This window comes from Argiope bruennichi, chromosome 10 (assembly GCF_947563725.1).
Source record: "Argiope bruennichi chromosome 10, qqArgBrue1.1, whole genome shotgun sequence".
Classification (NCBI taxonomy): Eukaryota; Metazoa; Arthropoda; class Arachnida; order Araneae; family Araneidae; genus Argiope; species Argiope bruennichi.
Window position 1 is genome coordinate 2,601,725 of NC_079160.1, and position 14,413 is coordinate 2,616,137.

Consider the following 14,413-nt stretch of genomic DNA (forward strand, 5'->3'; position numbering starts at 1 on the left):
TACAATTGTATTCTAAGCAGTTATTAAATTTTGAATTTAAATGTTCTTTTCCAAACATATTTATCATCTAATACTTTCTGTTCATCTCTGTATATGCAAAATAATTACATAAAATGTTTTAATTTGTTCTTATGCATTAAACTTTTACATTTTCAGTGAAGCCAGTCATCGAGCCCTTCAGTTTCCCGAAATCTCTGATGGAAGGCCAGAGGTCCTCGGTGCACTGCACGGTCAGCAGTGGCGACCTTCCCATCAAAATCCGCTGGTTCAAAGACGGTCGGCCCATCCCTGAAAATATCGGTGTCCGGATGAGCGAGGCCGCCGACTACTCGTCGACGCTTCTCTTCGAGTCTCTGTCACTCCGGCACAAGGGCAACTACACTTGCGTAGCGGAGAATGACGCCGGCACCGTTAGTCACACCGCTACAATGGTAATTCACGGTATGGTTCTACCAATGCAGTAACCATCGCTGAATGTCGTCCTTTCCTCTAACCATTCTGCCTCTCTCACTTACTCTTGATGTTTGCTTTTTTTTTCTTTTTCCCTCTCTTCTGCATGCCTGCATGGTGTATGTTTGAAGATACTTTCAAATTAGCGAAGCAGTTCTTCATTTTATATGCATTTTCAAATAAAAATTTTATGTTTTATATTGATAAAAGAAAAAGATTACAATGCGAATAGAATATAAAAAAGTTAACAGTTTGCATGAAAAACGAATGAATAATAAAAAGATACCAGCATATCGTTAAGCCAAGTGAAGAATTTATTCGATCGCAGGAAAAGTTTGTTCATGCTATTGATAGAAATCTTGTCTCTGTTCATAATAGAAACATTTTGAGAGCTGTCTTAACTTAATCCTTGTGCTAATAACCTAGCCGAACCTGGTCATGCAAGTTCTAACTAAGGCATTTGGGAGCCGGTTGCTCTTTCAAACGAGGAATTTAGGGTGTAAAACGAGGGCATCTTTAGTGATAACAGGCTTTAAATCCTACACTCCTAATTTGTAAACAGAAACTTGGCGATTAGAATAGAACTTTCATGGCCGGGTTAATAGTGAAGGAAGCTTTGTTCTTACAAGAACTCCTTCGATTATGAGAAAGGGAAGTGTATACCACTAGGAGCCAACTCAGGACGATATAGTAAGGGGGTAATATTTCCCATATGAAACTTTGCGTATTTATTAAAATAGCATTAGACTTCAAATATGTAATTGGAAAAAGAAATGAAGAGTAAATTAAATTTTTTACTTCGGTTCGCTTTTAGCAGACAGATCGGAATTGTAATTTCTGGCCTTTGGCCATGGATAATTGAACCCACAACCTGGTTATACGCATAAAATTGATCTATGAATTCATCTAAAAGGTGGATGAAATATTACACATTGATTTTAAAACGAGATTCAATTCTTTGACTAACGATCCAAAAAAAAATTTTCAAACTGAGCTGAAAAATTCAGTCTTTGTTGAGGTTTCTTAAGAAGGTAATACTTAAAAGTTCAGTAAAGCTGCATAAAATAAGTTTTAAAAAATTGCATAACGGAAGGCACTTGTTCCTAAAAAATAAAATCAATCCAATTTCAAAATAAATAAATAAATAAAATGTGAATTAAAAATTATCATAACATTTAAAAATGCATTAATAATTAGTACCAAAAAGTCATTCTTTTAAATTCAAATGAGTTACATGTCATGGCAACTAAATTTTCAGCAAAGTTCCATCGCAAATAGCACGCAACTCACTAGAATGTTCTCCTTTCAGTTTATCGTACAATTTCAGACTATCAGGGGTTTCCCTTAACGTATTCAAATGATAAAATGAGTAAAATATTCATTTTGGAACAGTGCTTCTTTCCGTTGTTAAACTAAGTTCGAAATTTGACGTCAATCCTGAGATTTGACACCAAAATGGATCACTCTCATTTGATACATTTGCCGACTGCCTGCCCACCAGGGATGCTGCTTCCATAGCTGCTAAATATTAATACAGAAAGCATAATTATTTAATATTGTATCTTTCCTGTTTAATAAGATTGCAAAATATGGATTTATTAGGAAGTAAAATTGATGCGAAAATAAATTATCATTTAGCACAAAATACCCATCAACATTGTGACGTTATCTTCCTGGTGTTGTCAAGAACATCGTGGAGATACCGTGCAATATCTTGCGCTAACAGGGATGCCAGATGTCAAGAATAAATATTTGGGTTTTCGACATTTTGGCAAAAGAGGAATCCAAGTTTTTAGCGATACACAAATATTGCAAAGATGCCAGAAGCTGATGAAGTGACGTAGTATATAAAGAGTTGACATTCAAATGTATTCCGATGAGAAGCTATTTGGCACCGTATATCTTGTAATAGAAAAAGACACACACCTGAAAAGCTGTTAACATCTTTCAGAGGAAATACTTTTCTGTCGTTTAAGTTACAGTTTTAAACAATGGAAATTCAGTTAAAATTCAACAATGACCAGCGGCACGGATCTCCTCAAAACTTTCTCGCACACTCTCTAATGACGACGTCATTCCAGATAATGCCTTGCACGGCATTGGGCTGTAATAGTCACAGATATTAAAATTTGATGAGAATTTAGCATTTTTATCGAATCTTTCGTATGATCCTTGGAGAGTTATTGGGTGATGAATAGTATCCAAAAACGGAACTCGTGTCTTAGACGTATTACTTCTAACTGATCGAAAGCATAATTAGATTCAGAACTACACTTATAATCACAAATTGCAGACGTAATTTGAAATTTTAGTCATCAAGTTTTCGCTTTATTGTGTTTACATGATTCTTGACAGCACAGATCACCAGACGATCAACCACTAATTGTATTTCACTCAAAATTGGATAAGTGTCTATAGTATACATGTTAAATTGGAATACTGAATTTAATCCATCTAGCTATTTTCATTTTGCAGTCATTTTGCTGATTCATATTAAACTAGCCGGACAGACAAACTTGCTCTGAACAAATTTTGCTCAAAGATTGATAAAAATCTACAAATTAGATTACAATTAAAGACAATATACCGAATTTTATATGCTTAGCTCAAAGCGGTTTTGAGTTATGTTTGTCGAAAACAAACAGGCATAATCAAAAAATATGTTTTTCGAATTGTCAAGATTTCAAATTTTTAGTGATTACAATATTTTCTATATCGTCACGCCGCAGGTACTTAGCGTGGAACTCAATGACACATAGGAAGTAAAGCTAAACCAATTTATTAACTCAACTCAGTGAGTGAAATACAAATGCAAGCTCTGCAACAACTCTGAACACCGTGACTGAGAGATCTTCGGCTTTTATACCAGCAAGGAAAGTTCCAGAATACTTTTCTGGAGACAATAAGAAAAATCCCGAGCACTCATCTGGTAAACAAAAGAAAGGTCCAGAATCTTCTCAAACACGAAGTAAACGAGAAAATATACCAAGGAATTAAATAAATATTTAGACAAATGTTGAATCTTATTGTAGCTAGCGGGATTCGAACTCACGATCTCTTTATTACGTGACCAGTGTGATGACCATTCCGCTATGAAGAGTAGAGTGTTTCTTTTCAATGCGGCAATATATTTCGCATATGAAAAAGTTAAAAACTAGTGAAAGTGAGAGGGGAATTTTACCGAAAGGACAAATTTATGGCTGATTATCAACATATTATTTTCCAAGAGAGATTTGGCAGTACAGAAGACTGTGCATCATTGTAACAAGCCGAATCAGCATAGATTGACTTCCCTGTCGGCTGTCCGCATTTTGTTAAGAAAAGGTGAAGCCCCATTTCTCCGCGGATCTCAGCATTTTAAAGTGTTTGAGAGATTTTAGAAGGTGAAATAAATGCTAAAAGCAGAGAAGTTTTGATTTTCTTGTAGAGCGATGGGGAATGAAATTGCATGAGAAAACACTTTAGAATGATTCGTGCTGCAATCATTTTAAGAAAGATTATTTGCGGTCATCGAAAATGATAACGTTTATTAAAAAAACTGTTTCAAAATAAACTTTATGATGATCATGTTATTAGAGGAAATATAATTTTTTGTTCTACATATGAAATATAAAAGGATTGATTCAATATTTGTAACAGTACTTATTTGCCATTCCTTAGATCTCCTGTTTATCTGTTTCCAATTTTTACCAAAACTTGGAACTTGGTAGCAAGTAAACTCATCAGACTGTGTGGTAAAAAAAGCAATTTTAATTCTAAGAGAGGAACAAGCAGATCTTTAGAAAAAAAAATCATTGCACGATAACAGCGTGATTCTAACTAAAATTTCTGACAGAAAATGTATTCAGACTTTTAAAAGAGATGTTATTAAATATTTATATCATTTCGTTTGCACGAGGTAATGACTCAAATCCATCACGTTTGCTCGAGCTCTTTCCAAATCTACCATATCTTTTTTGACAGTCTAAGCACACTGTCCCTAAAAAAAGATAAGGAAGACAGCAGCTGAAACTGTATTGCGTCAATCACTTGCAAAGCACATATCATTTTCACATCTATTTCAACAATGTAAGGGCCAAAAATTCGACAAGAATTCCAATAACTGTTTATAGTTTTTTTCTTTATTGTTTTTATGACAAACAGGCAATTTGTGTACAGATGTCACATTTTTAGACTTTATACGGTTAGAGTTACAGTATAGAATGCAAAGTGATAAAACAGACATTGCCTGGAATTCAAAACCTTTTCATGTCTTTTATTAATATAAAATCGCTATTAAATTAATTACCGCAAAATAGTCATTAAACCTTTCTTCATGCTTCATAGTATTTGCAAAAAGGATCTGAAAATAATCCGTTGACTCGTTTGAATTTCTCTGGAGTGGGAAATATTTATGAATTTTCTCTTATATATGTATAGATAAATCACTGAGTTCGATAAATGCATTTTCACTGATGGTTCGGAAGTTACTGTTACTGTTATTGCTTCACCACAGTAGATGCCCCCCTTTGATCCAGACGAATTTTAAAATATAACATTAATATATAGGGTTGAGCTTGATCTGTTTTTGTTCTTCTCTTTTAGCTTTGATTCCACTGCTGTAAACGCAGAAAAAATTCAGAAAACTTTTCAGAAAATAAGTAAAAGTAAACAACCTTATCTGATTCGAACGTTTATAACTCGGTTTCGAAGATAATTCGAACTTTTCACTTAATTGTGATTAGAATTTATACCTTGTGTTAACCAGTGACCGAGCAAATAAATTTTTATAAACTCTAATATTTAACCTTGGGACTTCACCTCTTTAACCTTCATTAACTCTAAGACTTAGTAAATTTCAATGTATTCAATAAAAAACATCCATCATCCTTTTTAAAAAACTGACCAAGTCAGATGTGCATTGCCAGTTAGGTGTTCTATTATTTTCAAGTTTTATAAAGAAATTGTTATGGTCAAAGTGCCTTACACAATCAGTTCATTAAAATTTTCTTCTTTGTTACTAAATTATTATTAATAATGCATGAATTCTTTTAAAATTCTAAGTATGAAATATTTAATTCTTAAAATTTCTCCCTGTTTATTTATCAATTAGACATTATTTACTAAAATTTTGAAATATTAAAAATAATTCTTTCCACTCATTTGTTATTTAGGAATTTTTATCTCTTGCGCATAATTTCTAAAATCAGTATTTCTATGTTTGAATCATTCAATATTCGTTTTCAAAATGAATCCAATTATTACAGAGGTCCCGCTAAATATGAATGAGACAAATCTCACGGTATCAGTCAAATAATTCGAATGATCGAAATAATTACGATTTTTTTTCACATGTTTTTATCATTACGATTCCCATTCGCATCTAAAACCTATTGGAAACTACAATGAAGCTGTCGTTACAGATTTGGTAATAGCTATCACGGGACATACTTTTTTGAAAATTCACCTCAGCATTTTGTTTGAACAAAGTTCTTCTGACATAGTTACACATCTAGTTATTATCTTTACTTGTCCCTTAAGTATTATCAAAACAACAAGCAATGAATGTAATCTTTTATTTTTCTATCTGATTTTTTTTTTTTTTTTGCTTACATTAATCACGAGTAGAGAATAGCCATGATACAAGTAACGCGCTTTTCAAAGCCCTGTCGTTCTGATAATATTCCGTAATGAAATATATATTATGGAATCGTTATAAGACAATACTTGCCTTAAACAAGATAATATAAAGGAATAAATAAGGGAAATACTAATAAAATCGTATGAATGTAAATTTGTATTTTTTATTGTTTTTAATGACTCGTCTTCCGGTTCCATTTTTTTGGGATGAAAATTTAAAACGAAATGAAGCTTATTGAACAAAAAAATGGCTACCTGAAAAGAAAATCAATTAAAAAGAAATGCAAAAATATTAATATTTATACTGTAAAATTTTTCTTTGCTATTATACTACTATTTCTTTATTGTTAGACGCTCAATAAATAAGTGAATAAAAAAATCATTTTAATAATTAAATTTTGGAAGTTGGATCCAATTCCTTATTAAAGACCTGAAATCTTATTTTTAAATACGAAATCAACAATGAATTTAACCGCCATAAGTTACAGATAGAATAGAAAATAAAAATACTATAAATATCAGGATTTATATTGATGAAAATCGAAAAACTTAAAAACAAAAGAGAAATAAGAAAAAGGAATTGAAAATATCGTCCGTAAAAGAGAAAGAATGAAGATAAACATCGTAAAATGTCGCTTAAGTTTGTCACATTTACGGATGGAGATATTTTCAAAATAACTTAATGGAAATCAAAAATGATTCAAAAGAATGAGGGAAAGTCATTTTTTTATTTTTCTTGAAAATTAATTACAGTCTGAAATAATTCCCCTTATAAAACTATTTTTTTAATTTTTATTAAAAGACACTATGCTTCATTTCACCTTATTTAAAGGATCGCTTCTTCAATAACGCTGCACCAAACAGATATTTCAATTTTCTGTTGAGAACAGATAACATGTCTGTTGAATTGTGAGATTATAGTGCATTTTGCTTTAAGGTTTATTTTCAATGATGTGAAGTTTCATATTACTTTTACACAAAAGAACTCTATGTTTCCAGGGATAAACGGCAGTTTAGATGTATAAGTAAATAATAGTTCAAGATTTTTATTTTAACATTTAAAAGAAATATATCTAAAATGACAATTAGATTTAAATCCCTTTATTGCATGAGTATATTATATATAATAGTGGAAGAATAAAATTTTAACATTCTGAAAGTAATTCACTGATAATTTTTTTTCCCTTCAAGAAAAATAAGATACTGAAATTAAGTTTATGGTGAATTGTATCTGGTGTCTCGAAATTTAGTTGCATCACACCTTTTTGTTATTTAATGGAAATTGTTTAAGTTAATAGCTTAGAATAAAGTTTACATGTGTAAAATTTATTTCTGCATATTTAAATCCCTTAATTTGAAAAAGTGGAAATGAAATCTTTATCACTGACAAATCTATAAGAAGAATAAGAACAAACAACGAGAACAAATGAACAGCTCTCGCGGCTAAACAAAAGTAAATATTAGACTTTCTTTTCGTTTTATTACTAACTAGCCGCCTTTGGCGACCAGCCGGTTCTCCAATCTTAATGTTCGTTAAAATTTTAATAATTAAATATTTTATGCAATTTCTACTTTAATAGCTTCTTCATCAAAATATTTTAAAACTTAAAATTTTGATTATCATATAATTCATTCATAATATTATAAAGGCCTTCAGTCATAACGTAATATGTATCTCTCTCATTTTCTGTTAGCACCCGTAGAATTTATGCTTTAAATTAAAGTGGAAAGAATTTATCTTCAATTAATATAATAATATTTTTTACTGAAACAAAGCATTTTTTTATAATCTGATTACTGAAAATAGAGTCACTCAGCGTTTAAACTTTATGTGCACTAAAGAATATCTTTTTTAATTTATGTAATATCTCAAGAGTTGGTCAACAAAATTTTCTTAGATTCATTATGAGCAGATCGATTAATTAACAATGTTTAAATTTAAATGCATCAAACACTAAGAAAATAAAACGAATCGTTTAAAATAAACGGTTGAAAACAGGTTTTAAAAAAACTACTTAAAAAATGATGTACTTAAAACTATAAGCATATACAAAAAATATATAACTAACATAAATACAATTTACTTACAAAAGCATGCAACTAACCCAAAAATAATTTAAATCATCCATTGATAACGTTGTCATGGCAACAATCAGAACAGAATGCGCATGCGTGAATTTTCTTCGCCGGTTACGTAACGCAAATACGTGATTTTTTCTACGCCAGTTGGGGTAACGCTATGCGGATTAGAAATTTTTAATTTCCTTTATTCTGTTTTATTTTAATTCAAAAGTACTTCAGAATGAATCTGAAAGATTGATTCATTAACAATGTTTAATTTTAAATGCATCAAACATTAAGAAAATAAACAGAACCGATTGAAATAATCCGCCGAAAAATTTTAACCCTAGCCTCATTACTGTTGGGAGAAAAAAAAACTGGAGCCTTTCTCGTTTGGCGCTGGGGATAATGGAAGATTTTTTTGGCGGAAAAGTTGGCGGTGGGGAAAATGGAAGATTGTTTTGGCGGGAAAGTTAGTTTTTAATTAATAATTAAAATTCTAATTAAAAATTCGAAAAAAGAAACCCCAGGTGCACATTCCCAACCTCCAAGGTATACATGTACCAAATTTGGAAGCTGTATGTCAAACGGTCTGGCCTGTAGAGCGCCAACACACACACACACACACATTGAGCTTTATTATAAGTATAGATGAATGCTTCAATATATTTCAAAATACTAGAATATTTGTTAAAAATGCAAGTAGGCTGAAGGAAATGTAAATTGCGTTCTTTAAAGTGTGTTACGAGTAAAATGATACAATGAAATAAAAAAAAAATAATGCCTAAAAATGTATCACGTTAAATTATTTTATTATTTAAATTAGTATTTAATATTTCGAAATATTAATTCCTTGTCAATTCGGATTTTATAATACGAGGAGTTAAATGCTAAAATTCATCTCGATTTTCTAGTTCAAAAAAATTTCATACTGATTGTAATTATGAAATAATTATTGTATGGAAACCCTACAAAAATGAAATGTAATATTTATATAAGTTTTATTCAAATATTAAATTTAACTATCTAATTTTTTATAGTTCTCTCTTAGTTAAATGTCAAACGATTTTTTAAATTAAATCTTTAATTATGATTGCGAAATTATGTTTTAAATATATGTTCTCATTGAATCCATGATCAGCGGCTTCGCGACGGATACAAGAATGTCAGTGTCGCGATCGCCAGACTTAGGTCCTATATGACGAGAGAGCGACAAAAAGTAAAAGAATTTTCTGGGAGTAATTTACATCTAGGCCACTGATGATGACTAGGGTAAAAAGAAAAATCGTATTAAATGAAGTAATTCTACGAACCCGTTTAAAAGAACTACCTCCCAAGATTCTGTGCACTAAACGAGAACAAGATGCGATGACATAGTTATCAAAAACGATGAGTGTTAGTTGTAGCATAAAAAGGGAGTGAAATTCTGTGCGTCGGCGTGTTTGAACGTTAAATATTCATAATTTTCCGACGTTATTTAAAATGACTTAACTAAACAAAAAGTCTCCCGCCAATGGCCAGTACTGCATCTTATGAAATTCCTGCAGCGTCAACTCCCCCCCCCCCCGCCCGATTACCGGACCATAAAGTTCTCCGCAGTTACCCCTGGGATTAGGTCAATCAAGAGTTTTATGGCCAGCAGCGCGAAATTTGTGTCCCAAAACAACTTCACGCCCAACTATCTTTAACGTCCCGCTTTTCAATTACCTGGCGGATCTCGCCAAATTTTCGACAATAAAAATTCAACTTTTATGTCTCCGCATCGTAAAAATATAGTTTACCGTAGAGTTAAACGTGAAGGAGAAAGAAAAATTTGCCGACAGTATCGCCCGCTGTCGGTATTCCTCATCCGATTTATGAGGACGGACCGCCTGCATCAATTGATGGCGGTGTTTAACAGATAACGTGGACTGCGAAGGTTTTAATTGAATCGCTTCACAGGTGCTTGGCATGAGGGTCATCCGCTGCTCGATAAGGATGAGCCGATTTTTCTCTTTCTGACTGCTCATTAGGGATGGAATTTTAGGGGGAGGGAGGGACGATTTAATAAAGAATTCGATGGATAAGCCTGGATTCTTTCGTTTTAAGTGCTTAATGATGACTATGAGTTCTGTCTAGTGATCCAGAAGTCTGTGGCCCAGAAAAAATAACGGAAAGTGCTTTCCTTGCTTGCTTTTCTTTTTAACGAACGCAAAATGGCAACCTTTTTATCTTGTAGTGCAATAAATAAAAACGAGTATACGATTGCGAATCCTCGTATTAATCGATTAGGTCGAAAATTTGACGCGCGGTTACAATTGCAGTGAAATAACCATACGCCGAATCTCATTCCTCGTCCGGACTTACTGCATTTCTACGCACGACGATGGATGGACCGACACAATTTGCCACTGATGGATGACTTCCAAAATTTTATATAAGCCTACAGTTTTGGTGTAATAGGCACGTGTGAGCTATATTGATTGAGTAAAAGTGTTCACATGCAGATAAATATAATTCCAGAAATAGGTTTTTGGACCAGGGGAAAATGAAACATGGTGTCGTGCCACTAACTCGAGGTCAAATAGTTGACGATTATACTACTTTCTTTTTGTGTTATAGAGAATAAATGATTAATGGAAAATAAATGAAGATATTCACTACTACAACGGTCTATTTGATGTAAAACTTCTACTAGCATTAACTATACAGACGTGTATATATATATATATATATATATATATATATATATATATATATATATATATATATATATATATATATATATATATATATATATATATATATATATATATATACATACATACATACATACATACATACATACATAGATCGATAGATAGATATATGATCTACGCCACACCTTCTGTACTAAATATCGTGCAGGAAACAGCATTGGCACTTGTTGTATGTAAGATATCAAGCAATTCAGAGCTGTCTGACTTCGAGGAAGGAATAATTATCGGGTGTCATAGAAATGGCCAATCCTTAAGGCACATATCTAGTGAGTTAAACATTTCATAATCGACAGCAGCTTTTATGATTAAGAAGTGGAAGGTGAGTGGAGACTGTCGGAATGTACTTCGACCCGGCAGACCCAGGAAATTAAGAGATGGAGACCGACGAGTGCTGTCCGAAGAAATTCGGAAAAAGAGTACTAACTGATGGCCTACATGCTCCAGGATTTCCCACCAGCATCCGGGACTGTTGTCTTGATAAATACCATTAGCAAGGAAGCACATTTACTTTGTTTTCATTGTTGTGCTGCTGCCTATAAGCCTCTGATTACAAAATCAAACCGCACTGCTTGGTTGAGGTGGTGCAAGGCAGATTGAAATTGGACAGAAAATGAGTGGAAAAAGATTATGTGGAGTGATGAATCAAGGTTCAATTTCTACCAATCGGATGGCAGAATCTGGATTTGGTGGGTGGAAAGGTGTAACTGGATCAGAAAATAAGATAATATTTTAATATGAAGTTAATAGGGGTTAAATTTAGATAAAATTAAGAAATGAATTAAGTTAAAAAAAATTAAGATATATATATATATATATATATATATATTCAATTCAGCACATATTAACTTCATTCTAAAACATTCTCTTCTTTCCTGATCCCATTCCCCTTTTTTTATTTGATTAACGCAACAGAAAGCTTTGTAAAAATGCTTTTGTCAGCGGTTTCCACTCCCCGAGTGAAGGGATAAAAATTGCTGAACTAAAGAAATTCTTTTAAAAGATCCCTATTCCAATCCCTTACCTAAATCCAATTCCCTTACTTAAATTCGACACGTACAGAAAATCCCTATTAAAATCTAACAGTATATATTAACAGGGATAAAATTTTCATTAGCTTTTCTACATTTGTCTTGTGTCGTTCTGAGTGATGTGCTCGTCGCTTATGCTTGTACATAAATCATGTCTCTCGGGATGAAGTAATCAGTAAAAAAGCCTTATTTTTATACATTTTTGCTTAGACTGACTTGTTTTATGTTTCTAATAATCTTCCTTTCACGTTTTCCTGATAGGTCTAGAGTTCTGAATTTCTGTAAATTAATCTATTTATTACGGCGATGTAATATTTTTATTTCGTCAGAAGTCTATCAAACGTCGACCCATTAATTAAATTCTGATTCCATATAAGGGGCGCCACCTAGAAGGACGTTTGAGAAAAAATTAATTAATCAATTCCAGTTATTTATAATTATGAATCAAAGACAAAAAATAAGAAATTTAATAACTTATTTTATTTCTTAATACAGTTGTAAAGATATGTTTTAAAACAAATTATAAAATCCATGCATTGCAATAATCTGCATTAAAATCAAAATTCTTCACAAGAAAGAAAAATCATCAAAAGGGTTGGAGATTAGAAAAAAAAAGGAAAGTTTCTAATGTGCTAAATAGATCAAAAGCTACGAGACTATTTTGATATTAAGAGAAAAAAAAATCTATTCTTGTGGCTCATTCATTCATTCTAAAATGAAACGCCAAAAGGAGAAAATTAAATAAGATGAAAATATAAAATGCAATAATAATTTTGAAAGGCCATCATCGTCATGAGCACGAAATATTGCGTGATACGACGGCACTGCTTATATTTAGAAGAATATTCTAATTGCGAACTCTAAACCTGGACTCTCGCCAGAGGAGGAACCCGTCCCTGCACTGAATCAACAATTTTTTTTTGTTCTTCCTTTTATAATGATAACAAAATCCGCCACTCCAGTTCAGTTCCTGCCAGATGCTTTCATTCACAGTTGGGTATATATAATTGAATCAATTCTTTAAATCTTATAATTTGATAAATATTTGGAACATTTTTTCGTAAGTAAATTTATTTCATTCTTGTTAATCGTATTCATTATTGGGAAGGAAATGCCATTCTGAAAAGACGCACGCTAGACAATGCAAATGTTTAGCAACTATGATTAAGGGGGGGGGGGGTAAGAAGGAAAGTTAAATTTGAGGAACTTGAATTCATTTTGTGTTGTGTTTCGTCGTATAATAGCACCTCCGGTTAACCAATGGTGTCCAAAATTTGATACAGATTTACAATTTAGATCATAAATAAATAGCATTTTGCACAATTTTCTCCTCTCGGGGAAAACCTCGAAATGAGATGAGATACTTCCAGCGTGCTGGTTGGATCTCGTCCCCCTGAAGGGTACATAAGTAGGTGGGGGTCAGGCTCCTCGATGACGGGACGTACTTCCTTCGGGAAGGGTTGTACCGAGGCCGGTGATGGCCCTTAAGACTCAACCACAGTTAAAGCCAATGTTGCTGTTGCGACGGTCCGGTCATTCAGTATTTATTATCCGTGTGCCTTCGGGCGGGTCGGCGAGTCAGTAATATGACTTTGCTCCATTTTCTCTTTCTGAGAGCATTTTAGAGTTGTGTTCGTATGCATATGCATAAAGGGACTTCTCACATTCATCCAGAATTGAACAGAAATCTCCACTTTTGTTGTTATATTAAATTTTATCCCTGGTACTTATTGAATTCTTAAGCTAAGAAACATTTTTTTCTTTCTAAGATATTTAAAATTTGGATATTACCCAAAACAAAAACATTGTCTTCTAATATATGAGAAGGTAAAAAAGATTCCTCATATGAATCGAGCCCTCCAGACGAAATGAACCTTTATCTATTCAACATTGTAAAATGTTGAGTGAACGGATATGTATAAACATACCTAACAAAAGCATAATTAACAAAAGGCAGACGGAAAAAATATCCATATGAATAAAGATAAATAAAATCAAAAACATATTTCAAAACAAATTAAAAAACATGATAGAAATCTGTTTGAGAAGCGCAAGGAGAATAAATAAATCGAATAAAGATAGCAAACGGAAATAAAAACCAGCGGAAGTAGTCTCCTCAAAACTTTCTAATAAAGGTGTTATCAAAGAGAACGCCTTCCATGGCATTCTTGTATAATAGTTAGGAAATATTATCTTTGGCGTTAATTTCCCATTTTTACTGAATGTATGGCGTCATCCTTGGCGATTAATCCCTGGCATGCAGTAAATAGTATCCGATAGTCGAATTTGTGTTTTTGACGCCTTTGTCCTAAAGGGATGTGTTTTGTGGTTATCGCGTTCATTTACAATCAAACAGCTGGACAGACATACTTCCTCTCAACGGATTTCGATCAAAATTTGATAGAAATCGGCAATCGTAGGGTAAAGACCTTGTACGAAAATTTCATATGTCTAGCTCAAAGTGTTTTTGGATTATGTTTATAAAAGTCAGACAGACGGATGGGCAGATGAACATTA

At 32.6% G+C, this 14,413-nt stretch overlaps 1 protein-coding gene across 3 annotated transcripts in view; it reads left to right on the plus strand.

Moving 5' to 3' along the window:
• Window positions 1-14,413, plus strand: part of LOC129988111 (cell adhesion molecule DSCAML1-like) — a 578,154-nt gene that overhangs the window by 398,331 nt on the left and 165,410 nt on the right. For all 3 annotated transcript variants that reach the window (XM_056096237.1, XM_056096239.1, XM_056096238.1), the window contains exon 9: window positions 157-441. In XM_056096237.1, the coding sequence (XP_055952212.1) occupies window positions 157-441 (285 nt within the window). The remainder of the gene's footprint in view (window positions 1-156; window positions 442-14,413) is intronic.